This window comes from Crassostrea angulata, chromosome 9 (assembly GCF_025612915.1).
Source record: "Crassostrea angulata isolate pt1a10 chromosome 9, ASM2561291v2, whole genome shotgun sequence".
NCBI classification, from domain to species: domain Eukaryota; kingdom Metazoa; phylum Mollusca; class Bivalvia; order Ostreida; family Ostreidae; genus Magallana; species Magallana angulata.
The window spans coordinates 39,519,151-39,546,756 of NC_069119.1; the positions used below are offsets into that span (position 1 = coordinate 39,519,151).

Here is a 27,606-nt window from a genome sequence, read left to right on the forward strand (position 1 = left end):
AATAATGGCTTGAAATGTTGTTTAAGAGTTTGATACTCCACGCCGGGTTTAGATGAATGCAATGTACAGCTGTGCATGTGAATCGTCAGAGAAAGGCCAAGATCAAATCGGTCTCACTTACACTCTCTCGTTAAAAAGCTCAAATACAATGGGGAAAAAATACAGACAACAACAATATTTTTTCTAAATTGAAAAAAACCCAGAACCAATTAACTGATGTGATATTTATTTAAGATTCAATTCAGTCGGTTGTCGTTCATGAAATCAGTTTCATCATGGATCAGCTTCGGCATCTTTACAGAGCAGACGAAGGCGTCTCCTCAACTTGAAAATCACATTGCTCGGGGTAACGCGGGATCCCGAATGTACTAACGAAGACGAAGGCATTTCTGCTTAGCAACGTCTTTATCGTTGAATAGTCTTCCTCTCCACAAGCTGTACGTGTAGATTGCAGGAATTCATTTAGTTTTTCATTTGCAGTCCTTGATAAACAAAAAAAATTATCAGTTATTGATTGCGCTTTCACTACATATGTAATATAAAGAATCAAATGCATCTTCTAAGTTCCACCGCTTGAAATAATAAAACAAATATTCCCAAATTGATATATTTGATTTTCTTTTCCAAAACAAAGGAGAGAAAGAAAAACGCTGTCGCAAATTGTGTACTTTTTAAAACAAATCTCGCTATCTTCATATGCTCGCACGAATTTCATATGCAATGATTTAAAGAGTAAAAATGTTTCACTGGGCTTATTTGGTAAAACAAGAAGGTCAGCCCAGTAAAGATGATTTACAGAAAAGCAATTGATGCATTTTATTATGTAGCTTGACATTTCAACTGAAAATAAAAAATAGCGATCCCTGGACTAATACTAAAGACCCAAGATGGGTTCAGAATTTAACGTAGAAGTTATAAAAAAATATATGGAAACTATTTTAAAATCTTTGAGAATCACATAGCTTCAATTTGTCAGATTACTATTTAAGCATCCTCAGATAGCGCAGATTTTAAATTATTTAAGCCGTGACCCTCGATTTGATACTAGGGATCCAGAAGGGTTCAAAGTTTAACATAAAAACTGTTTAAAAATCTTCTGAAGAACTACATTGTTTAGCATTGTGAGATACATAATGTAACTATGCAAGCATCATTAAATAATGAAGATTCTAAATTGATAAAGCTGTAACTATCGGACTAATACTGGGGTCCCGCGACGGGGACAAAGTTTAACATAGAAATATCTATTGAAAACGTCTTTGCTACAGTTTGTGTGACTACTCTGCAATGATCCTCAAACAGCGTAGATTCTTAATTGTCAATAGAAATAGCATATATGCTACAAAATAGAATGTTACAAGGCACTGTTGTTCAGGTGAGCGATGTGGCAAGTCGGCCTCTTGTTATTAAACACGGCATAATGCGATGAGAAAACGAATAGAAAATAAGGCTAGCGAAAATGCATGCGATGTTAAAGAATGATTGAGAAGTTAATAAAGTTAGTTTTTAATGACCATTTTTGTTACTTTGTTGATGACAAATGATGAAAAAAGGTTAAGAAGCCAGCAAACATAGGTATAAATGACAAAAACACTGTAAAATGATACTGGTTTTCGTATATACATTTATAATTTTTGTCTTTAAAATTCTCTTTTCTAAACAGTTATTATTTACCATCAGAACTCCTTTAAAATAGTTAAACTATATGTAATCTGAACGTACGAGCATATATTTTCAGCGTTCACTTGTTGGTTGTCTGAGTTTGCCCAGGTTGTAACTGCGGTTTGAAAAGTCCTCTTATTGATACATCCTAACAGCGAAGTCCACTCTGATGAGTAAAAAAATAAAGTTTGTCAACATTTGCTCAGTTCATCAACTATACCAATGTGTGTGTGTTTCATGACAGCTATATGATGTTGATGCAAAAGCCGTTACATAATTTAAAATGTAAAATGTGTTAAATATAAAGGAGGAAAAATGGCACATACCGTTAAAATGAGATGTAAGTTTGTGTTTTTATACTGGACGTAGAACAAGTTTAATTAATCAATATTAACTAAACTCGGCAAGGACTAAACAAACAACTGGATCTACGTTCTTGGTTATAAATCAACTTTTGTTTGAATATTAAAAAAGAAACACAGACAATTAAGCATTGTGCTGAGTAATTAAAAATAATTTAAGAACGAGGAAATTATTGAGACAACCCATATCTTTTTTTTTCATCTTAAAGTAAAATTAGGATAAACAAGTACAAGTCCCTGGGAAATAATTGGCAAAATTATTATTTAAAAAAAAGATTAACCTTTTATGTACAACGATACATAATAACAGTTGGTGGTGTGGGTACCCGATGCAGGTCCCGAACAAGTCGAATAGAAAATATATAAACGTTTACATACAAAAGTGTTGGTAACCCTACATATTGTTATAAGATATATCAAGTTATATATGATCAATCTACTATTTATTGTGACAATTTTTTTCACTGAGTAATAAAAAAATGAAATACAATATGAAAAGTTTCAGCTCAAATTATGACCATGCCACTTTAAAGGTTTTCCTTTAGATTAGATCTATATATTAGAAGTTCTATATTGCCATTTAACGTTTTCACATGTTTATTAATAAAATGCAAGCTTACTGTCTTTATTACGACAAATCAAATTTGCTAGATCACGTGACTTCTTGACATAGGTTGGCAGAGGTGTATCGCAGTCCGGGAGTCCAAAGCTTTTGTAGCATTTACTTAATTCAGTAAATAAACTAAAAATTAAAAAGAAAATAATTATCATGATTTATAAATTCCTAACTCTCTGACCAGCCAATATTAAAGAGAAAAGAGATAGTATAACTGACATTGAATTTCTACACTAATAACCTTGACAACATATTCTTATCGTCCAAAATTTTTTTTTGTTTGCTGCTACGGCTTTGATCAACATAACTAACTTAATGTAGTTATAATTATTTTGAGGTTTCCTAGCTTAAAAACCTTGAGATTGATATTTTTGTATCAACTTTTCTCTGAATAATCTAGTATCAACTCATCTATTATTCATTTAGTATTTAAACTTTTTATCAAATTTTCACTGAATTATATACCATCAATTTGTCACTGAACTATATAAAATCAATTTTTTACTAAATCATATACCATCAATTTGTCACTGTATCATATAGCATCAATTTTTGTCAGAAGCAAATAAACACAATAAACATAAAACAGTATTATTTACATTTGTAAATATGTTAAATGTTACGAACGATGAACTTTGACTATGTGTGAATTGTGAGCAAAGATTAAGGAGTATTATGTTAGTGATATGTCCCAGCAGTTTAGCTTTTATTTTGTGAATGAAAGGCATCGATGGAATTCACAAACAAATTAAAGAAGTTAATGTAGTAATATTAACTTGGAACATGAGTCTGTTGAAACGACGTCACCATAGTTTTCAGAGAAAAAGATTGCTTTGTTTACCTGCACACACGAGAAAACAGATTTTTGGCGAATACGTATGTTCCATCTGATGTCTTGTTGAAAGGTGGATCGCCTACCTTTCCGTCCATACAAGCTCCCATCCGCTCATACGTCGGACAGTTGTCTTGACCTATTGAGTGAAACGATTAAAAAGATGATTATTGAATGTATTGGCAAAACAGGATTATTTGATGCCTTTATTAAAGAGTTTCGAGCAAAAATTAATTGAAACTTAACATTTTACTAGTATCTTGTAAAAAATACGAAAGAAATTGTCGTTAACAAAGCAGGTTCTTTGATTTGAAAGAAAATGTTTTGTTTGCATTCTATGGTGCCATAAATACCATGAATTATAAGCAAAAGATGTAATGGTTAATCATATACGTGCATTTTCTGAACACCGAAGGGTACAAGATATTTTATAATCAATAAACATGTTTTAAGAAATATCATATCTTGATGAACTGACCTTTCATTGAAATCCCTCTATTTTGATTACATACCTTCATTTCTCTGAACCGTCCTTATCCTAAGGTGATCATCAAATGAAAAACCTTGCGCCCCAAAGCAGACAAATAAGCCAAAATAAAAACAGGACCTTATGAGTTCCATTTTTGCCGTCGTTCAAAGTTCGAACTTCATTTCCTTTTATATATTCTCGAAATCAAGTTACATGTAAATTGTTGAAAATTATCCATTTAGCTAAAATAACTCATTGCTGATTTCGATATTTTACATAATATAAATGTCAATTGGGTTCTTCCTCAAACAAATTGAGGATGCGCGTCGTGAGAAGGGGTTTGACTTTTTATGATTGCTTTATATGATAACGGAACAAATATAAATGTCACCACCAATTTCTGAAAATGGGAAAGTGGACCAATTATCTACGTGTATTTTTTTCTTTGTAGTAATATTTCTGGCTCAGAACTTTGGTCTGTATTATGCAATTTTTATCTAACATTTGTAAAAAAAAAAAAAAAAAAATTAAAAAAAAATTTGTTGAATCTATGAAAATATATCGTCAGCACGCGCTGCGTACTATTTAGAATTGATTGAATTAAAAACACGTAATTTAAAATAACATGGGTAAAACTTCGTCAGATCAAACGTACATATAATACTGTTTATCCCTTAAACGCCTGTCATTGTTATCAAGTGACATTGGGGTATATCCTTCAAGTGATACATAGCATACATTTATACATTACCCACTAGAAGTGATGTACATGTATGTCACATAGTTTTATATTCTCTAAATCTTATTTAAAAAACAAATTCTTAAACCCAAGTATCATACCCTTAGTTCCCATTAGTTTAAAAATCCAACATTAATGTTATTGTTTTAAACATACCAAACTAACTGATTAATCTACATCAATTCTGGATTGAAAAACGTGGTATTTTCCTACGCCAATATTCCACCCAAAAATATTCCTTGGTAGATTCTAAACATTGAGTACTGTTTCTATACCAAGTTGGAAGATATTAAAGAAGAAATAAAAATATACATAATTAATTTCCTTTCATTTCGATTAAATGAACAGTTCATCAAATTTACGTTTGACAAGTCGAAAACAAGAAAAGACTCCTTCCTAAATTAAATCGAATATTCTAAAAATGTATTTATTTAAAAACAAGAAGCAATTAATTTTTCTATCATACCAAACGAAAAGTGTTATTACATTCTAAAAAATCAATATTAAGAAATCTCCTGGGTTAATAATAGAAATGATAAAAGTCTTTAAAAAAATGAAAAAATAAGGATTTTTTTTTTATTTTTAAAATTTCCCATCAAGCACTGCAATAGTAGAATAAGTTAGTATTTATGTTTCACTTGTACTAGAATAAGAAATTTTTTTCTACTTATAGTTACATCTTTTTGAAATATTCAAACCTTCAATTTTTGTCATCAATGAAAAAAAAACAACATAGGACTACAAAAAGTCTTGCTTATTGATATATGTACATGTAACTGAGGAAATGAAGTGAATATGACAAAATAAAGCGATATTTTGGGTGGAATTTCTCTTTCAATTAATTCTGAAAGTGTCCACTGTCTCTGATATACTAATAGTAAAAACAAAAAAAGAATTATTGAACTATATATTTAAATAACCAAGATTTGCACAAGAATTGAATTTAACTTTTCTTGTAAATTTCAACTTCACACAAATTCAGTTCATTGATTTGTCCTGGTTTAGAATGGATTTGGAGCTTTACTGAAGTAGCATGAGCTTCTGGTGGACAGTAAAACAGAAGGATATCACCGTCACGTGACAAAAGACCCGGATAAAAGCCACAAATGCCGGTAACCCCGTTTGTATGTGACGTTTAAATTTACCAAACGGGAACCTGTCAAAATGATATGATAGATAGATGAAGTTATAAGTATATGTTTGTACATATGTATGAATCGATTTTAATGGTGTCATCAAATTTAATTAGTTGTTAATTAAGATCATGCTGTTGAATAATAATAGGAAATTATTATGTCATTACAAAAATATTTCTTAAAAATTGTAAGAAATTGTGCGTTAATTATTACATCTTTGTTATCCTGCAGGGTTTGTAGGTAGTTCTTTTCAATAGAATATTAGACAAAATTTCCCAGTGTCAAAACTAGATCGTACTAGATTGTATAGATGTAAAATGTATCAAAAGACATAACAATCGTGGCCTTAACAGTTGATCAAGTCGAATATATAAGTATTCACTAAGCGATTTTTGGGAGTTGATTTTAATCAACTCTCCTATGCAGTTACTCAAAAAACCGAAAGTGAAACAGTGTTTGGACCAAAGCATAAATCAACACCGCTGACAACATTTAGTTGTAATCAATAATTCGACCTAATGAGTTCTTAAAGGCCGGTTCTGGGGTATATTTATTTATTTGGTGATTTTATTTTTGCTATACTTTATACTGGGTTATTTTCGCCCCGTGTTATTTTCACTCCTCTACACTTGCAAACGGTTTCGCCCCGTCTTAAATTTGGAAAGATTTGCGTGTGTACTAAAGAAATAATTTGGAACATTGGAATTCGCACAGTCTTAAATTCGCCCGCTGATATCGAGGGCAAAAGGGGTGAAAAAAAGGGGGCGAATATTTCCCTGTATATAGTAAATAAATTTTACCGTGTGTAAGATCATGTATAAAATTATACTGATTTTGTAGTGAAAAAAGATGCATAGTTCATCTGATAACCTAATATGACAATGTTTTGTCTTTTTAAATTAAGCATGATCAAAATCATTTGAGCTTGTTTCTATTATATGCTAATCTTAATATTTCATTGATTTAGATTTTTTTTTTTTTAGAAATACTTAAAATTGAATTATCATTCTTTTATGAAGACATTTTTAATATTACTTAGCACAACATTCATAACGATTGTAGATTATTATTCTCTAAATTGTTATTGTTCCGGACCATGCTACTTCTAACCATGGATTTTTTTCAATGACAGAACTATATACATTAACACGTTTGCAGTCGTTGCCGTAAATTCCATCTAGAACATTGGAGGCTGGATATTCTACTTCCAATATCCCATGCTCAATGTATGTTGAGCTAGCTACTGCTGACAAGTTTGAATTTGTAGACACTAGTAATCAAGATCAAAAGAAATATTGTATCAGGATATTGTTTTATTAAGTATTGTGTCATTTTCTGTTAGAATATCCTCATTTTTTTTACTAAGTATATTGTTCCCACCTTTTCTTTTCAAGGAAAAAACATTAACAATAAGGTGAAAAATGTCATAGATTCTGTGCATTTTAAATACATTTCGATACAATGAAAGTGCTCTGATATTTACATATAATTGTTTGTTTCTGTTGTAATGACCAATAATCGAGTTATTGAGAAGAAGTAACAAATATCTTAGCTACTGTATATTGTATTTTTAAAAATCGGCAATTAAAGTATTTAATTTTCTAAAATATCGCATTGACGGTAAATTTAATTTCTTATTTCATACTTACATCTGGTCCCTCTTGATTCCACACTATTCTTGCTCTAAATATAAGCAACAGGTTTATAATCAAATATCAGTAACAATAACACCAGCAGTTTGTAACGTACATGATTTAAGTACTGGGTATATTTGCTCTGATATAACTAAAACTAATGTACAGCAATAAAATATATGTGGGTGTCTTTATACATTATATAAATAGATTTTACAATTAAAGTGGATCTATGAAGTAAAGAATTGTTTTTATATATGTTTTACAATCTGGTAGGATGCCTTTTACAAAACTTGACTAGATTGTTTTAATCTTTTTAAAAGTATTATAGATCGTTATGATTATCTTGCATCTTAAATCCTCTCCAATGCATTTCAACTTATACATGGTAGCAAATTATTATATATGCAGGGTTAAATGTTTTTCAGTTTCCTTCTACAATTTTTCCCACTATTCATAATTCATGTTGCATTAATAATTGAGTTGTTTATTAACGTTTTAAAACAAATCATAATGATATACGAGGGTCAATCAAAAAGACGATGTGACCTTTTAATTATGACAAATACTTTTCATAAATGTCATATCTAACAGATTATTGTAGGCATCAACACCTATTTTATTGATATGTGAAGTTTCACATTTGATGAAAATGTATTTTCGATACCCGAATTAAAAAACAACATGTTTTGTCACCGCGGAGCATAGTATAACATGATGTCAAGTTGACGCACAGTTTATAGGAAAACCCCGTCTTTACATGTATATCACGCCTACTCTCTTTTGCCTTTCACCTTACAATTCAAGATGGCACTAGATTACTTAACATCCTATTGGCCCACGTTTGCTCGAGAATATAGTAAGTTCTTCAGTTTTTATTTTCTTAACCAAGTAGTTCATAGTTTATAAGAAGAAAAAACCTAAAGGTCAGATGATGATACTAATTCCTTTGACTAAATAATTAAAGATTTTCCATTCTTTTTCGGACTGTGTGAAGTCCAAAATACGTTTACAACTATACCCACAAATTGTATGACAATTAAATACTAATGTGCAAATACGCTTCGCAGATTATAAAGCGTATATTGCCCCAACCAAGGTTAAACTTGTGTAACTTGGGTAGACATTGAGTTCATTTCCTTAACAATATTTGCAAAACAAACTGCACATAATAAGGGTATTCCAAAAATAGCAATCGTTGAGGATTGTATCGTTACATTTTACTGAAGGTTTGTTTTTCAATGGAAAATAAGGTTTAAATTTATATTTTGTAATCAGATTTCTATTATAAAAAGAAACAAAACATACTTTACATATTCTATGCAGAGAAATTAAAAAAAAAAAATCAAATATTCAAACCAGTTCAAAATATTTGCAGCCAACAATAGCGGTTCTGGGGAGTCCTCCATCTTTGTCAACCACGTACCATTCACAACATCCCCTGCATCGTGCCAAGTCTGGTCGTATCGTGCAAATCTCGATCCCCACGCATCGCTGGTCTCTTTCACAATAAGCGAAACAAACATGCATGGCCAAACCAACAGATTCTTTCTCTATTTCCCAGAGAGGCTTTGCTCGATCATTGTGAAGTGACCCAATAAACTTTTTATGCATGGTGTAGGTTGTACATCTAGACTGTTGGTTGTGTGAGAGTTGAAGCGAAGCAAGAATACACGCAATTACTGTATTGAAGAATTGGAACTGCATGTTGTCAGCCTCGCTGTTAATAGAAGAATCCTTTAACGAGTTTACGTATAAACATACAGGTTAGAGGAAACGTTTTGCATTTTCTAATATTTTGTTTCAAAAATTTATAAAGTGCAAAAAACTCATTTTTAAGAGAGCAATCCATTAGGATGAAGTTTGAAGCATGTTTTTAAAAGCGTGCCTATTGATTAGCTAATGTCAAGTTTCACTGAACAGATCTCGTTATCACATGATCGTATTTTCTCCTTATTTAACAATAGATAAATTATTTTTCGAAACACAATAAACGCCCTCATTTCAATATCATACTGGTTTGGTTGATAATTCCCCATATATCACAAAGTATTGCGATGCCATTTCATTGAATATGATTGAAGATTCTGTTGGACAAAAGTAAAGTTTTCTGGACATTTTATTGACCCATTTTGCAACCCAGATACATGAGGGGGGGGGGGGGGTGGTGGTAAAAAAATTAAGGGGAGTCTACTTGGTTTTATTTAATTGAATATATAGAAAAGTCAATTTTCCTGTTTTAAAATAAGTTCATTAGTTTGTATTTATGTTCATATCCTTTGTTTGAATAAGATATATGAAATATTTGTTATGAAATTGTTGAAAGCTGTATTAATTTAAACAAGTTTTGATTTAAGCTGCACACATTTATTGAACCGTTGTACAATGTATTTATACTGAAAAAAAACTTTGGAGCTTTTTATCGACCAGGATATCTTACAGTATATCAGAAACTCAAAAAATATAACTTTGATGTTCAAGTATACTGAGTATTCTAAAACTCCCAAACGCTATTTCATTGAAAGAAAAAAATCAAGTCATCTTCTACATAAAAAGTTGACAAACGTGTCCATGATAAAGACCTTAACTTGTATCAACAGTACATCAACAGTATCCATACTGGGAACTAAATATCGCACTAACTTCATGTTTAAATGCCATGTTATTATTAATTATTAATGAACAATATTAATTGATTTAGAATTCATATTTGATTTTAATCAATGTTTGCAATATTTTTCACTTAAGGAAAGAGTCTTCTCGGTATCAAACATACTTCTTATAATAAGAAATTTATGAAATTTTGACACAGTCAATGGGATCATATTACCAATTGATTCTACCATTTTATTCAAATTTGACCTTTTTGTTTTCGTATAAGATCAGGTCAAGTTCACTACCTTTTTCCTCAACGTAAATGATGATCAACGTAAACGATCATAAAAGAAATAAATGTAGCTCTTTGTAGTTCTGTTGACATTGTTTAAGATTTGAAGATTCTATTCTTCAATAAAATAATAGAATATCAGAATGTCTATCAGCTAGTACTACTAAATTGGAATAAATATTTGTACTAAAATTGATATTGCTTAGCCCGCATTTCCTCTATTTTTTTACATTTTGAAGAAAATCTAACTATTATTTTATGCTTCCAATAATGAAACATTTCTGATTTTTATATATTCTGAATTTATAAAAAGATATGAATTGAGAGAAAAGCTAATATATTGACCATTTATTTAGAGAGAAAAACTGATTTTAGTGATTTTTTTCACAAAAATCAATGTATAGAATGGGCGCGTTAAAAAGCTTATAAAAGTGAAGTTTGATAGGCAAATCATTTTTAAGGTCTTCCGTTTTCAACGGAAGACCTTGTACTGATTCTGTTGGTAATTCTTTTTATTCTTTTTTTTCTTCTAGACGTTTTTTAAAACTCAAATATCTTGCTTGTTTATTGTCCTATAAAGTTCAAATTTTCAGAGCATATTGGTAGTTACTATTTCTCAATATCTAAGGAAAATCGTTAAAATCGACACCTCCGGTACCGAGTTATTCCCCTTTTTCCCAAAAATATAGGCATTCTTGTGCACGCAAAGGCTCTGAAACCGCTCACAGCATGTGTTAAAAAGTCACAAATCTTAAAAATAGAGAGTTTGAACGTTGTCCTCCGAGTTTTGTTTTTACAATTTTCCTCCTTTAAAGTTTCAAAAAATTAATTTGAATTTGTGTTTCAAAAAATGCTGATTTTTGGTTGTGTTTTTGTTATGTAGCTCTTTAGTTTAAAAATTTCTCTAAACACATATAGAACAAAATATGTGCAAAATATCAAGGGCTTTCACTTGACACCATTGAAAAAGGGCTGGCCCCTTAAATTAGGGGCCTAGAGCCCTTAAAAGTCTTCGCTTTATAGCTCAAAAATGGTTAATATTTCGCTATAGCTGTCGATAGAAAAGTTGTTCATTATTGTGTTATCAATGTCGTTACAAAATTATTTTGTACCGGTAATGCGTAATATGAGTGTAAAAAGCTTGTCTTGTTAACATGTACCTGTATTCATTTGGCAAGTAAGCGAATCGTCTTCGTGCGCATAACGTACATAAATTAACAGCTGAAAGTGTGGATGCTTTAATTCATTTGAAAAAGTGTCTAAAAAGTATACGTGTACATGTTTTTCTTACAGCCTTTTTTTGGAGACACCTCTGTTTAGTTCTTATAGTGGACAACTGTTATGAAAAACAAAAACGAGAAAATATAAACGTTCTTTTTCTTTTCTAGTGAGATACATCAACTAGATTAAAAAAAAAATAACTTCCATGAAATAGATTTGAGTCATTTTACTGCAAGCATTTCAAATCGACCTAAATTCTTAGTTGTGTGCGTCATTACATAACCCATCTCGCCCGCGGCCGAGAAAATCGATCGCCGAGGTCGCGGCTGGACTACCTAGCGGTCAGCGGTTATCTAATACACAAGAATCGCGTCTGTCATATGTGGTTTTATTTAGCCGCAAACACAAGAATCGTACACAGTGAAATTAAAGCTTACTCTTCCTAATTTGAATTAAACGATAGAGTGTCAATAAGAAATCGTTCTGTTTCATCATAAAAGCAATGCCATTCTCGAACTGAAGCAGTGTCAGACAGATAGATCAACTGTGGGATTAAAGGGGGAAAAAACTTATATTAATTAGAGTTTATTCATCATACTGCAAACATTGTAAATCGTTCTGGGTTCTGAGCTCTCTATGTGTGTTTTACCTTTACGTAAGTTATCCGATCCCTCATCCGCGGCCGAGGAAATCGGTCGCGGCTGCACTACCTAGAGGTCAGCGGTTATCTAATAACAAGATATATATACAAGAACTGTTTCAATTTTATGTTCTTAAAGTTTGTTCACCTTCAATTTATTTAATTAAACATTAGAATGTGAATTGAGAAGCCCCTCTAAAAATTGATAAAAGCGATATTATTCCAAATCAGAAACATAATCAGACATAAATCAATAGTGAATTTGTAATTCTAAAGTGTTCTAAAAACTATACATGTACTAATAATTTTATAGATAAACAACGAAAAACCACAAAGATTAAACCTTAAAATGATGATCACCCCTAGAACATAGCCAAGGAGATCCCGCGCGAGTGGACAAGTGATCCGCGGTAGCTTCGTGTTCTTCTACATGTACTTTATCACTCGTGCATGTTTATTGATATTTTGTACGATTCCAACTATTTGTTTATTCGAGATGTTTTATAGATATCGTAGAAAGTAGTTGACGTCTTCATAAGGTTGCACATAAAATGAGAGAGAGAGAGGAGAGAGAGAGAGAGCTCAAAATTGGAAGCATTATTTAGCCGAATTTAGAAAACGAAACAGTCCCCTAGCGTTCAAGGCAGGATATAAAAAATCAAATATCAAATTAACACATGCGGTAGAGACAATTGCAACTTCTCTGGCCTTTCCGGCAAGTTTGGAAAAACACCTTGAGTGTATTAACATAACCGGATGTTAGAATTTTACACAAAATGGAGTCGCTTCCCATTAAAAAAAGTATCGGCAAGAAGTCATGTATGTCGTTTCTGTGTTATATTTTTAGTGTATATTGATACCTTTAAAGAAGTATAGCTCGCATCTCAACAGATCAAAATGTGTTGTAATTATATCAAGTTTTATAAAAAGGGGGGTTGTCATGGACGCCTAGGTAATACATTCGAAGTGTTTTTCCGAGCTTGCCGGAAAGGCCCGAGAAGTTGCGATTGGCGGTAGAGGCTGACACGATAAAAGAATTGTCCAGAATTGAGGAATTTAGTGATTATTTTTAGAATGTTTACATGAGTTTTTAAACAAGATTTGTTTAGATTTTATCGGTTTCATGATCACAGTGCAAGGGCTTTATTTTTTTCAAAATGTGGCGAAGACCTATTTTTGGCGACTACTTAACATGTGTACATTTTTCTCCTCAATGTATGTCACTTTCCCACCCGTGTGTTTATTCGGTCAGTCTATGCTAAGTCAATCCGGTCCACGTGCGACCGAAAATCTCCTGTCGCGTCAGCGCACATAGCTCAGAATATTGCCCCCGGGCTGCAGATCAGCAATTATTGATAAATAATTGAGTAACATTTGGAAGGGTGCTTTCACTGCAGCGGTCAATTGTTAAACAATAAGTGTCTAAATATTCGATGCCAATCAACCTCACATTAAAGGTGCGATATCGTAATCTGAGAATGTGGCTAAACAATTAACCTGTTGAACACGCTAAACTTCTATAGTTGTGAACAGAATAAAATATATATTATCAGAGACATAAATAACTTAATAAGTTATTTATGTCTCTGGGTTTATAAGTTAACAGTTTTAAGTCAAAGATTAAATAAAATTTGTTCTCAGGATTAGAATGATTAGTAATGATATACGACTACATTAAGCAATAAAGTCGGTCGATCGTTATTAAATCATCAGAGTACTGCAAGTTTCGACAGTTTCTTATTTTTTTAAAATAATTGTAGTAGTTCAATTGACTTGCAGACTATAATATAGCGACTTTTCTGCCTCCCAAAAATGTATGCATTTAATTGCGATAGATATTTGTTCTTGGGGATTTTACTTATTGTTACATGTATATGCACATTGATAAAAAAAATCATTGAAGTTGTGTAGTATGAGGTTGTCATGCAGATTAAGTGACCTAAAACTCAGCGGAATATTTTATTTTTCATCTAGCTTGTCAAAATGGGAGATTGTTAACTTGTAGTTTGTTAACTCTGAAAAAGTCTAGAACAGAAGAAATAAAGTCTTTATAGCTTTCGCTACATCTTCTTATTTATGTGTACGCGTACATAAAGCTATTTTAGATTTTTTTGTATAAAAAGTGTTGTTTTTCCTTACGTTAAATTTAAATCTATAGAAATTCAATATCTACATGTAACATCTCAAAAGCTTTGATAGCTTACCGCTTGGAAATCATTTAGTGATGCAAATTGACAAATGCCCATGAAAAGACATTATTGGACACCAAGGGTTTCTTATCCTTTCCGACGATGATGAGAAGAACTCAAATGTGCATACAAATCATACATTTACATGTATATTTATATGTGATGTGATAGAAATAACTGAAAAATATAGGGGTTTTTTTGTGCCGCACAAAACGGGCGAAAAGGATTTTTATACCCCACGAAAATAAATTAAGGGGGGGGGGGTAAATAAAAATCACCTTGTCCGTCCGTACGTCATGTCCGGTCTATATCTTTCTGATGGAGAAACATTGGAAGTGTTCTTACTTTATATAAATATTACTCATTACCTGACGAAGCGTCATGACCTAAACCCAAAGTCATTTGGACAAAGTAAAGGTCACTGGCAGGAAAAGTGCAAAATTTGTTTCTGGTCCACTTTGGAACTTCTTACTTCACACAAAGATTGCTTATGACCTGAGGGTGTGTAATGATTTGTCCCCAAGTCATTTAAGGAGAAACATTGGGAGTTTCTATTTCATGTAAAGATTCCTGATGACCGATGATGTGTCATGAACTTGACCCAGGGTCAGTTGCGCAAGTTCAAAATCATATTAAACATATGTCATATCTTGTATTAATGGAAATGAGTAAAAGCTAGAGTTTAACATAAAGATTACTTGTGACCTGTAAATATACCCTGCCTTGTCTGACTCACTAAAGAAAACGAACCATCCATTATTCTCTAATAGAGAAATACGTGAGTAATGACTTCTTTCTTAGCGGGGATATCATTTGTGAGCTTGCTAACAGTACCTTTTAGATGGTCCAGTGGAAGCAATGCCCCCTTTCTCTCAACCAAAATTTCCCTTAAGTTAACGCTTAGAAAATTTCCCCCACCGCCACATCCACACTTTTATTATAATTAAATTAATTATATACATGTACATAAAAATGATGTAATTTTTAAAGTTATCCTAAACTTAAAGTAAGTTAAACGAAGAACTTGCCTGGTATGAAAATATTACTTTGCAATTGAGTCTCGTTTTTTATTTCTTGAACTTACTATTATCATATTGATAATCCAGTATCATTAAAAACCATTTCCCTTCTCCTTACACTCGCCAGGTTCTGATAGACCTGTATCAATAACAGATTATTTCCACTTGACCTCCACATTTGCATACAATCTAAATAAACACCTACTTAGCAAAGATATGCCTTTATCTGTTTAATGAGTGGTGCAATACTCAATCTAGAGGTTACATAGAAAACAGGCATGAATTATTTTTTTGGTCTCCATTTGAAGAGTTCCAATCAATTTTCTAAAGCTCTAATTGGTAAGAAGAAATGGTCGTGTAAAGATGACCTTTTATCAATACAGGGTCTGTCAGGCTCTGACAAGTGTCAGGAGAAGGAGGTGTTTTAATCAAACTGATGGACAATCCTTTCGCGACACGAAGTTGCGACGGAAGACCTACTCGTTGCTTTGCAACGAGCTCGGCTCTAGTTTAATAACATATTTTGAAACCCAAGCATTATATTATTAGTTCACATTAGTACAAAAAAAAAACAACATTAATATGTTATTGTTTTTAAAATGCTAAAACAAACTCATTATTCTGCAGCAATTCTGAATTGCGAGACGTGATTTTTCCTACGCCAATTTTAAGCCAAAAATATAGTCCTTGTTAGATTTTAAACATTGGTTACCTTTTCTATGCCAAGTTATATGATAGTAAAAAAGGAAGAAAAATATACTATTTTAATTTCCTTTCATCTTGATTCAATGAACAATTAAATAAATTTACGTTTGACAAGTCCAGAAAAAGAAAAGACTCCTTCCTTAATGATATATAACTGATAAATGACCCTCGATTATTTTATATGGCACTAGAAATAGTACAAAGTCCTCTATGATCCGTATAATAGTATAACTTTTAATCACGTGTACAATAGTATAATCATTTAATTTGTTATACATAATAAGATGTACTGGTACAGTACTAGTATCGGTAAGGTCTTGATCACTGGTGTATTATCAGTCGTTATCATGATACATTTTGACAGGTTTTGAGTGATCATAAGTAATGATTACATTTTGTGTTTTAATATTTTCATTAAGATCAACACAAAATGTAATATTGCAAATTTTATAAATATGTATCGGGGAGTGTATTCTTATTTTTGGAGTCTAAAGCACATACACCTACAATATTTAAACATCAAAATGAAATTGTTAGCTCTTGTAGTCATTCTTTTTCGTAAACGTTCATTCTTTTCTAGTCTTGTTTGATGAAGTGAAGTTAAGTGTCATTAAAATTCACGTCATGATGACAGGATAAGCCTGTGTTATCCATCTAACTGAATGATAACTTGAATGTCGGGTAATGGTAGGGATGAATAAATAGCACAGCTATGTTTGATTGCACGCACAAATTGCCTGTAAACATCTAAATAAAATATTAGTTTATAATGTACCTGTCCGTGGGAAAAAAATAATCAAAATAAACCACAACCGATGAAAGATGTGATATCAACCAAAGAAGTCGTTACATTAGTGCAGTCAGAACAGTTTAAGTTTTTGTTTTAATTTTAAGTCAAACACAATATATGTTTTTCTGTATAGAATATTTATTCATAATGTACAATTTTATGTTAATCAATCAAAATTGATGCACTGCCCGGGAATTGAAATGAAAGAATTCCCTTAACTACATGTATAAGTTAAACAGAAAATCAATGTATTTTCTGTTTAAATATTCACATCTTATGTACAGTCCATGTTAATTAACCAAAATTGTTGCAGGGAATTGGAGTAAAAATAAATTCTGAATTTTAAGCAAAACACAATATGTTTTTATGTACATGTATTAAATATTTATTTATAATTTACCATTTTGTGTTAATCAATCAAAATTGATGCACTGATACGGAATTGCAATAAAGAGTTCTCTCACGTTTACGTAAAACAAATAATTAATGTCTGTTCTTTATTAACTATTGAATTCAAATGTAACAACCCGTGTAAATCGATTTAAATTGTCGCAGGGAATTGCAGTAAAAGAGTTCTCAAAATTTTAAGTAAAACACTGCTCTAGGGGTACTAACACTGTGCCGGATAATTATGCCACTGCCAAGGTGGCATTTTTGGACCCGCTTAATATGCAGTTTCGGAAAAATCCATGTATACCAAATGATAGACCATTGTCTAGATAGTATATAACCACTTTTGTTTTTAGTGTGTTTCACTTGACAGGTGAGATAATTACCTTTAGAAATTAATATCCCATCGAAAAATGATAATTCCCATGGCAGAATTGATTCTCCTACAGGAAATATTGACAATCCTACAGGATTTTTTTTTAAAAAGTCCTATAGGAATTATATTTCCTATAGGAGAATGGTATTTCCTGTAGGAATTTGATTCAGACATGTAGTTTTCCTATAGGATATTAAGTTTTCCTATCGGATTTTATCAAATCCTATCGGAATTGAAATTCCTGTAGGAAGTTCTTGTATTCCGATAGGAAATTTCAAATTACCTATAGGAATATTGTTTTTCCTATGGGAAAAATTATTTTCCTATGGGAATTTGTTTTTGAAAGGAAAATATCTCACCTGACAGGTAAAATACAATGATAACAAAGGTGGTTGTTAACTCTTTAAGCAATGGTCTATCATTTGGCATATTTGAATTATTCGATATATGCAGCTTAAGCGGGTGCAAAAATGTCACCTTGGCACTGGCATAATTATCCGGCACAGTGTTTACTGTGTATCGCATGTGTAGACATACATCTTGACTCGCTTTTTATTTCTCGGTCACGATGAAATTATCAAATTTTACGCACTTTCTTTCAAGCTCCGTGAACACTAACATCAAATCAACAGGTCAATGTAATTATTTGCAAACAGAATATGGACATAGAATAAGAAATAAATGTATAAAATTCAAAAACAACAAAAGGAATACTACACGTAGGCCACGAGTTTGAGGTGCGCAATCGGGTGGAACAAATTGAAGGGTTTATATAAAAGGTACCTTTGTGACGGTGCTTATTTACGAGCGGTGTTCAGCTTTAACCTTCAGACTATAGCTACTGGACCGTGACCGCTTCGATGACCAAAAAATATGACATTTTTTTTAACCTCCGGTTTATTTCACCGTGTAAAAGTACAGGGGTTGTTGTACTTAATTTCCAAAACATAAAGCATTTAAATCAACACTTATAATTTTTCCATGTTATATTCATACAGAGAGAATTAGGAGAAGCTTGTTTAACTAGATATCTTTCAATTTCCTTGTACTGTTCAGCTATCAATCAAATAATGATATCAAAATTAAGTGACTGTATTAAGTGTGCAGCATTCCTCCTAGTTTATACTTTGTAAATGGTTAAAAACAATAACATAGTGTGTCTCTGATCTCCAAGTTTTCATTGATTTTAGTATGATCTATGGTCTGTTGTAGGTCTGACCTCTGATGGAGTGTCCCCGATCTCCAAGTTTTCATTGATTTTAGTATGACCTATGGTCTGTTGTAGGTCTGACCCCCGATGGAGTGTCACCGATCTCCAAGTTTTCATTGATTTTAGTATGACCTATGGTCTGTTGTAGGTCTGACCCCCGATGGAGTGTCACCGATCTCCAAGTTTTCATTGATTTTAGTATGACTTATGGTCTGTTTCAGTGTTCCTGATCTCCAAGTTTTCATTGATTTTAGTATGATCTATGGTATGTTGTAGCTCTGACCCCTGATGGAGTGTCCCTCATCTCAAGGTTTGTGGACATGACGGGTGATATACAGACGGCTGCCCTGCTGTGTGTGTTCTCTCTCCCCAATGAGATGTCCAAGGACGAGCGAGTTCTGAACTGGATAGAATCGTAATCCGTGACTTCCGCCTATCAATAAATGTTATCCATCTAGTTATTGTAGATTCCTCAAGTACTTAATTACACCATTCAGAAGTTTTCCACCTAATCACCAGAACATAAAATCGCAAATTCTTTATTTTTATCATACTTCAAGTAGTTTGCATATGTCAGAAAAATAAAAGTGAGACTGTAAAATTTGAGAGATAGGTTTCTCACGATTTTATGCGGATATTAATTCTTTGCATTTAATGAGGAATTGCCAGTAATTATCTTAAATTAGTATGAGCTCTGTGTTCTCCTTGCACAATGAAATATTCGAGGATAAATGGGTGCTGAACTGGATAAAATCGCAATCTTCATCAATTTATTATATTCTTAATTGCTGTTTCTATTGCTTATACTAAAAGTCTATGAGTATTGAAATAAATTATCAAAGGTGTATGAATATGTAGGTTATTGCCTATATCAAATGTCCTTGAGTATGTAGATTACATTTGAGAACAAAAATATAAGCCCCTGTGTTTCTCTTTGTGGCAGGTACAGAGAACTTTTGGATCGAGGGAGACTCTGGCATCACAGGTATTATACAGCAAATTCCCCTTGCCATTTATCAATATGCTAACGTTGAATTGAGGTCATTGTTTAAAATTTGTATGTGTAACACTTGAATTTTTAAAATGTGCTTATACATTTATCTAATTTATAAAGTTTTTTAGAGATATTTGATTGAATATTTAAACTGTATGAGATGTTGCAATAGCCAATACCTCGCTAGCAAATTTGACAGCAATGACAGTTTTAAATAATAATTTGACCTAGAAAAAGTTGTCTCTTGTACTGGTAGGACATGGTACCTAAGAATTTATAGGTTTATTTTGTAACTTAAAGGGACATGGTCATGATTTTGGTCAAATTCAGTTTTTCTGTTTTTATTATTTACAATACTTTACAAATGCATTTCTAAAATTCAAGCGAAATCTGAGAGTCAGTTCTTGAGTTAGAAGTAAGATACAGCGCTCACAATTTTTTGTCATGCAAACAAGGCCCGTGCCCTCTTTTTGTTTACAAATTAATGTTCAAAATACCAGTAAAAATCTTTTTCAAGCTAATTAGTCTATCTCTTTATTCATTTTAAGCATAAACGAACAGTTCCTAACAAAGGCTTTGTATACATAGCAAAGAATTGTAAGCCATCTTACTCGCTTATAACTCAACAAATGACACTGACATTTTGGTTTCCTATCTTTTTATCTTATTATTCATTTAAAGCATATATAAACAGTTAACACATTTATTTTAGGTCTAAAACTGGAATTTTCACTTCAATATTCGAAATGTAAACAAAAGCTTTGTTTACATAGGGAGGAATTGAAAGCTCTGTAACTCGCTTATAACTCAATAAATGTCACTCAAATTTTGATTGCCTATTAAAAATGCCTCTCTGAAGCATTGTAAACATTAAAATCGAAAATTAATTTTTGACCAACATTGTGACCATGCCCCTTTTAGATAAAACAGTAGAGTATGAAGGTAAAAAACACAGAGAAAATGTTGGCACAATATTCTATAGATCAAACTTAGAAGAAAGTGGTGTCACAAAATTTACAAATCAAAGTTAATAGAAAAATTTTAAATTATCATCACTAATTTAAACAGATTTACACTCATGTTAGAAAAAAAACAATTATTATAAAAAGATGTTGGTGCTGTTTACAGATCTAAATTTGACATCATCTGGCGGGCCGGTGACAACTTCTGCGTTATCTTCCAGGCGTTTGTCAGCTGTAACTTCTGCGGAAAATCCATCGCCTGTAACATGCCCGTCGCTAGTCGTGCTCGACCACACAATTCTTACTCAGCCGGAACATTGACGTCCACAAAACCAAAGGTATTTCACTATAATAATTGTACATGTGTCCAAGATCATTTCCGTAGTCATTGATTCTCTATGAACAGTTTATAGTTATAAAACTGTGTAATTCTCTTCCTGAACAGTGGACTTCTTCAACAGTTTAGGGGAAAAAATCTACTTGGAATTTAAACCTTTCATTAGGATACATGTATATAGGCTTGATGAAAATGCAGGATGTTTTTAAATTAATGACCAAACATTTGACATTCAATGGCAATGAAAAGCACTAACTTTAATTAAAACAAGCAAATTTGCCAGTAACTATTTTTCAAACACAATAGTTCAAATTGATAAAATTTGATTTCATGTATTGAGGCAACTGTTATGACGCCCTCATGTTTCATGCCAAAGTTACCATCATCTTGTCCAAAGCTTTTTTTAGTTTAAATATTCCTTTCAGGTTTAATTTGATATGCGTCTTTACATGTAAATTAAGTTGATATGATCAAGGGAGCGTACTCTTGTTGTTTCCAGATATCGTGCTGCCCCGGATGTAGAAAGCCCCTCCCCCGGTGTTCCCTGTGTCTGACTCACCTAGGGACGCCCTCAGGGTCTGCTCTGTACACACAGAAGGACAAAACAAGTCAGCATTCACACAACTTCTCTGTATTTCTCTATCTTTTCCTCTCTCTCGTTCATTCATCTCCTCCATCGTGTATGTTTTAATGATAATCAGTAGTTACATGTACATACTCAGGCTTTGAAGGATTTCTTACAATTTATAAAGAATATAAACTATTTGTAACTGCAGTTTGAAACCTCATTGAGATTATTTTGTCATGTATATTCAAGATGAAAGTTAAATTACATAATTTTTTAAAAACAAGACTAAGTTTATGCCTTAATTTGATGTGATTTTTTTTACCATTATACAAAATAAAGATGAAATAAATTAAAGTATGTATTTTTAGGATTGAACATTAAATATATGGGGTTTAATTGCTTGTTACAATTAGTTTTATGTAAGTCCAAGATAATGCATCTACTACATTAAGTTCAGTCTCTTTGCTTTGAGTGTTTCATAGATATTGACATGATCAAATGCCTTCTCAATCACTGCCATAGGTAAATTATATATTAGTCAAACATGTTTCATTAGGTTATAAACACATTGATTATAAAGTGTAATTTAGACTATCTACTTCTTCTTATTTACAAACCGACTTTTGATTTTAAAAAAATGGATCAAATTTGATATTCTTCTCATTAGCATATTCAGCAAAAATATGTTAATTTTCGTATTCTTCACATTATCATATATTAATCAAATGCGTTTTAATTTTTCTATTCTTCTCATAAGCATATTCAGCAAAGATGACGGCCATTGACGATTGGTTCACCTGGTGTCAATCATGTAGACACGGAGGCCACGCCTCTCACCTGTTAGAGTGGTTTGCTGAGCACTCTGAATGTCCCGTCACTGGGTGTAACTGTAAATGTTCTACCCTGGATCACACTGCCAGGTTAGCGGCCGAGAGCTGACCAGAATTTCAGTCTGTATTGTGCAAAACTTTACTACTGTGAAAACTTGGAACTAATTACACATGACACTTCCTATTGTGTGGGAGCTTGCAAAAGACAAAACGCTTTGGAATATGTCAGAATACTTGAACAAAATTGCAAAGGTTTTACTTTAACCGTGCTGCCAAAACAGTGAACGCCTAAAGAACATGCATGGGAATTAACATAATTCAGAACATAAAGTAACAATCGAGGGGAAGTTTGCAATGATTGCATATTATTTGTTCTACAAATGACTCAAGACAGTGTCGTATTTTTATATTTAAAAGTTATGTGATTAAAACATTGGTATATTGATCATTAATGTAATTAAAAAAGTGATTTCACAATCAAGTGCATCTTTTATTCAGTGTACAATTAAAACATTGTAGGATTTGACAATTTTAAGGTAGATAATTTTTTAATTCATATAAGGGGGAAAAAGATCAGTACCAAAAGCTGACATATTGTATTGAAAATACGTTAAATATTGGGTGAAAGAAAGTGCTGAATGTTCTGCATACATGTTATCTGAAGTCAGAATGCTTGAACAAGTAAATGCAGTGAATAAAGGACATACGTATGTCTAAAAGTCAACTCATATGAAATGTGGTGCAATAATGGCTTGAAATGTTGTTTAAGAGTTTGATACTCCACGCCGGGTTTAGATGAATGCAATGTACAGCTGTGCATGTGAATCGTCAGAGAAAGGCCAAGATCAAATCGGTCTCACTTACACTCTCTCGTTAAAATGCTCAAATACAATGGGGAAAAAATACAGACAACAAAATTTTTTTTTCTAAATTGAAAAAAAAACCAGAACCAATTAATTGATGTGATATTTATTTAAGATTCAATTCAGTCGGTTGTCGTTCATGAATTTAGTTTCATCATTGATCAGCTTTGGTATCTTTACAGAGCAGACGAAGGCGTCTCCTCAACTTGAAAGTCACATTGCTCGGGGTAACGCGGGATCCCGAATGTACTAACGAAGACGAAGGCATCTCTGCTTAGCGACGTCTTTATCGTTGTATAGTCTTCCTCTCCACAAGCTGTACGTGTAGATTGAAGGAATTCATTTAGTTTTTCATTTGCAGTCCTTGATAAACAAAAAAAATTATCAGTTATTGATTGCGCTTTCACTACATATGTAATATAAAGAATCAAATGCATCTTCTAAGTTCCACCGCTTGAAATAATAAAACAAATATTCCCAAATTGATACGCACGAATTTCCATCTTCGCTAGCCAAGGGTTTTCGGTCCACTTTGCTCCCCATAAACCCCATTATGGGGAGCAAAGTGGACCGAAAACCCTTGGCTAGAGAAGATGACGAATTTCATATGCAATGATTTAAAGAGTAAAAATGTTTCACTGGGCTTATTTGGTAAAACAAGAAGGTTAGCCCTGTAAAGATGATTTACAGAAAAGCAATTGATGCATTTTATTATGTAGCTTGACATTTCAACTGAAAATAAAAAATAGCGATCCCTGGACTAATACTAAAGACCCAAGATGGGTTCAGAATTTAACGTAGAAGTTATAAAAAAATATATGGAAACTATTTTAAAATCTTTGAGAATCACATAGCTTCAATTTGTCAGATTACTATTTAAGCATCCTCAGATAGCGCAGATTTTAAATTATTTAAGCCGTGACCCTCGATTTGATACTAGGGATCCAGAAGGGTTCAAAGTTTAACATAAAAACTGTTTAAAAATCTTCTGAAGAACTACATTGTTTAACGTTGTGAGATACATAATGTAACTATGCAAGCATCATTAAATAATGTAGATTCTAAATTGATAAAGCTGTAACTATCGGACTAATACTGGGGTTCCGCGACGGGGACAAAGTTTAACATAGAAATATCTATAGAAAACGTCTTTGCTACAGTTTGTGTGAGTACTCTGCAAGGATCCTCAAACAGCGTAGATTCTTAATAGTCAATAGAAATAGCATATATGCTACAAAATAGAATGTTACAAGGCACTGTTGTTCAGGTGAGCAATGTGGCAAGTCGGCCTCTTGTTATTAAACACGGCATAATGCGATGAGAAAACGAATAGAAAATAAGGCTAGCGAAAATGCATGCGATGTTAAAGAATGATTGAGAAGTTAATAAAGTTAGTTTTTAATGACCATTTTTGTTACTTTGTTGATGACAAATGATGAAAAAAGGTTAAGAAGCCAGCAAACATAGGTATAAATGACAAAAACACTGTAAAATGATACTGGTTTTCGTATATACATGTATAATTTTTGTCTTTAAAATTCTCTTTTCTAAACAGTTATTATTTACCATCAGAACTCCTTTAAAATAGTTAAACTATATGTAATCTGAACGTACGAGCATATATTTTCAGCGTTCACTTGTTGGTTGTCTGAGTTTGCCCAGGTTGTAACTGCGGATTGAAAAGTCCTCTTATTGATACATCCTAACAGCGAAGTCCACTCTGATGAGTAAAAAAATAAAGTTTGTCAACATTTGCTTAGTTCATCAACTATACCAATGTGTGTGTGTTTCATGACAGCTATATGATGTTGATGCAAAAGCCGTTACACTATTTAAAATGTAAAATGTGTTAAATATAAAGGAGGAAAAATGGCACATACCGTTAAAATGAGATGTAAGTTTGTGTTTTTATACCGGACGTAGAGCAAGTTTAATGAATCAATATTAACTAAACTTGGCAAGGACTAAACAAACAACTGGATCTATGTTCTTTGTTATAGATCAACTTTTGTTTGAATAGTAAAAAAGAAACACAGACAAGCATTGTGCTGAGTAATTAAAAATAATTAAAAAACGCGGAAATTATTGAGACTACCCATGTTTTTTTTCATTTCTACGTAACATTTTTTTTTTGTGAAAATTAGAATAAACAATGTACAAGTCCCTGTATATAACTACCAAAATTATTATTTAAAAAGAATTAAAAAAGGAGTTTTATTATTCAATATTTACTAAACTTGGCAAGGTCTAAACAAACGACTGGATCTACGTTCTTTGTTAGAGATCAACGTTTGTTTGATAAGTAAAAAAGAAACACCGACAAGAAAAAACTCCTGAAGATTACAATGAAACCGGTAGAGTTTTGAGTAGGCTTTCACTGAGTAATAAAGAAATGAAATACAACATGAACAGTTTCAGCTCAAAATTATGACCATCCAACATTAAAGGTTTTCCTTTAGATTAGATCTATAAATTAGAAGTTCTATATTGCCGTTTAACGTTTTCACAAGTTTATATATAAAATGCAAGCTTACTGTCTTCATTACGACAAACCAAATTTGCCACATCACGTGACTTCTTGACATAGATGGGCAGTAGTGGATCGCAGTCGGTGAGTCCAAAGCTGTTGTAGCACTTACTTAGTTCAGTAAATAAGCTAAAATTAAAATAAAATTGTTATTAAGATTTCTTTATTCCTAGCTCTCTGACTCGCTATTATTAAAGAGAAAAAAACATTACAACTTACATTAAATCTCTACAGTAGTAACCTTGACAACATATTCTTATCGTCCAAAAATTCCAATTTTTTCTTTTGTTTGCTGCTACGGTTTTGATCAACATAACAAACTTAATGTAGTTATGATTATTTTGGTTTCCTAGCTTAAAGATCTTTAATTTAATATATATGTATCAACTTGTCTCTGAATAATCTAGAATCAATTCATCTATGATTCATTTAGTGTAAAATTTTTATCAATTTTTCACAGAATCATTTACCATCAATTTGTCACTGAACTACATACAATCATTTTTTTTTTACTGAATCATTTACCATCAATTTGTCACTGTATCATAAAGCATCTAGTTTTGTGAGAAGCAAATAAAAACAATAAACATAAAACAGTATTATTCACATTTGCAAATATGTTTAATGTTATGAACGATGAACTTTGACTTTGTTTGAATTGTTCAGCAAAGATAACTGAGTACTGTGTTAGTGACATTTCCCAGCAGTTTAGCTTTCATTTTGTGAATGAAAGGCATCGATTGATTTCACAAACAAATTAAAGAAGTTACTGTAGTTATATTAACTCGAAACATAATTCTGTTAAAAAAAATCAAACGTTGTCACAATACCAGCATACCTTAGTTTTCAGTGAAAAAGATTGCTTTGTTTACCTGCACGCACGAGAAAAGACATTTTCGGCGAATACGATTGTTCCATCGGATGTCTTGTTGAAAGGTGGATCACCGACCTTTCCTCGCATACATGCTCCCATCCGCTCAACTGTCAGACAATTTTCTTGACCTATTGAGTGAAACAAGTAAAAAAAGATGATTATTAAATGTATCGGCAAAACAAGATAATTTGATGCCCTTATTAAAGAGTTTTCGAGCAAAAATTAATTGAAACTTAACAGTTTACTACTATCTGGTAAAAAATACGAAAGCAATTGATTGAATTGGAAAATTAATTGAATCGTAACAGTTTATTAGTATCTGGTAAAAATCAGGAAAGAAATTGTCGTGAACCAAAACAACCCGGATTTTCAACAAATCAGAATTTCAAGAAAGATACAGATATACACAATTACATGTATCAAAGCAGGTTCTTTGATTTAAAAGAAAATGTTTTGTTTGCATTCTATTGTGCCATTATAACCATGAATTAGAAGCAAAAGATGTAATGGTTTAATTATATAAGTGCACTTTCTGAACACCAAAGAGGACAATATATTTTAATAATCAATAAATATGTTTTAAGAAATATCATATCTTGATGAACTGACCTTTCATTGAAATCCCTCTATTTTGATTACATACCTTCATTTCTCTGAACCGTCCTTATCCTAAGGTGATCATCAAATGAAAAACCTTGCGCTCCAAAGTAGACAAATAAGAGAAAATAAAAACAGGACCTTATGAGTTCCATTTTCGCCGTTGTTCAAAGTTCG

At 32.1% G+C, this 27,606-nt stretch overlaps 3 protein-coding genes and 1 pseudogene across 3 annotated transcripts; 1 reads left to right on the forward strand and 3 right to left on the reverse strand.

Moving 5' to 3' along the window:
- Positions 1–224: 224 nt before the first annotated feature.
- Positions 225–4,118, reverse strand: LOC128162993 (uncharacterized). Its single transcript, XM_052826461.1, has 5 exons — positions 3,985–4,118; positions 3,482–3,611; positions 2,645–2,766; positions 1,723–1,828; positions 225–482 (listed from the first exon to the last, which is right to left on the reverse strand). The coding sequence occupies exons 1-5, from the start codon at positions 4,091–4,093 to the stop codon at positions 296–298; spliced, it is 654 nt and encodes a 217-aa protein (XP_052682421.1). The 5' UTR covers positions 4,094–4,118; the 3' UTR covers positions 225–295.
- Positions 4,119–5,623: 1,505 nt separating this feature from the next.
- On the reverse strand, positions 5,624–9,157 carry LOC128162990 (uncharacterized; annotated as a pseudogene).
- A 7,238-nt stretch (positions 9,158–16,395) lies between these two features.
- Positions 16,396–23,049, forward strand: LOC128162339 (GATOR complex protein MIOS-A-like). The gene is made up of 6 exons (XM_052825482.1): positions 16,396–16,403; positions 18,953–19,014; positions 19,154–19,292; positions 21,000–21,171; positions 21,670–21,778; positions 22,496–23,049. Exons 1-6 carry the CDS (start codon positions 16,396–16,398, stop codon positions 22,675–22,677), a joined length of 672 nt encoding a protein of 223 aa, XP_052681442.1. The 3' UTR covers positions 22,678–23,049.
- Positions 23,050–23,541: 492 nt separating this feature from the next.
- Positions 23,542–27,606, reverse strand: LOC128162992 (uncharacterized). Its single transcript, XM_052826460.1, has 5 exons — positions 27,476–27,606; positions 26,831–26,960; positions 25,966–26,087; positions 25,046–25,151; positions 23,542–23,794 (listed from the first exon to the last, which is right to left on the reverse strand). Exons 1-5 carry the CDS (start codon positions 27,582–27,584, stop codon positions 23,608–23,610), a joined length of 654 nt encoding a protein of 217 aa, XP_052682420.1. The 5' UTR covers positions 27,585–27,606; the 3' UTR covers positions 23,542–23,607.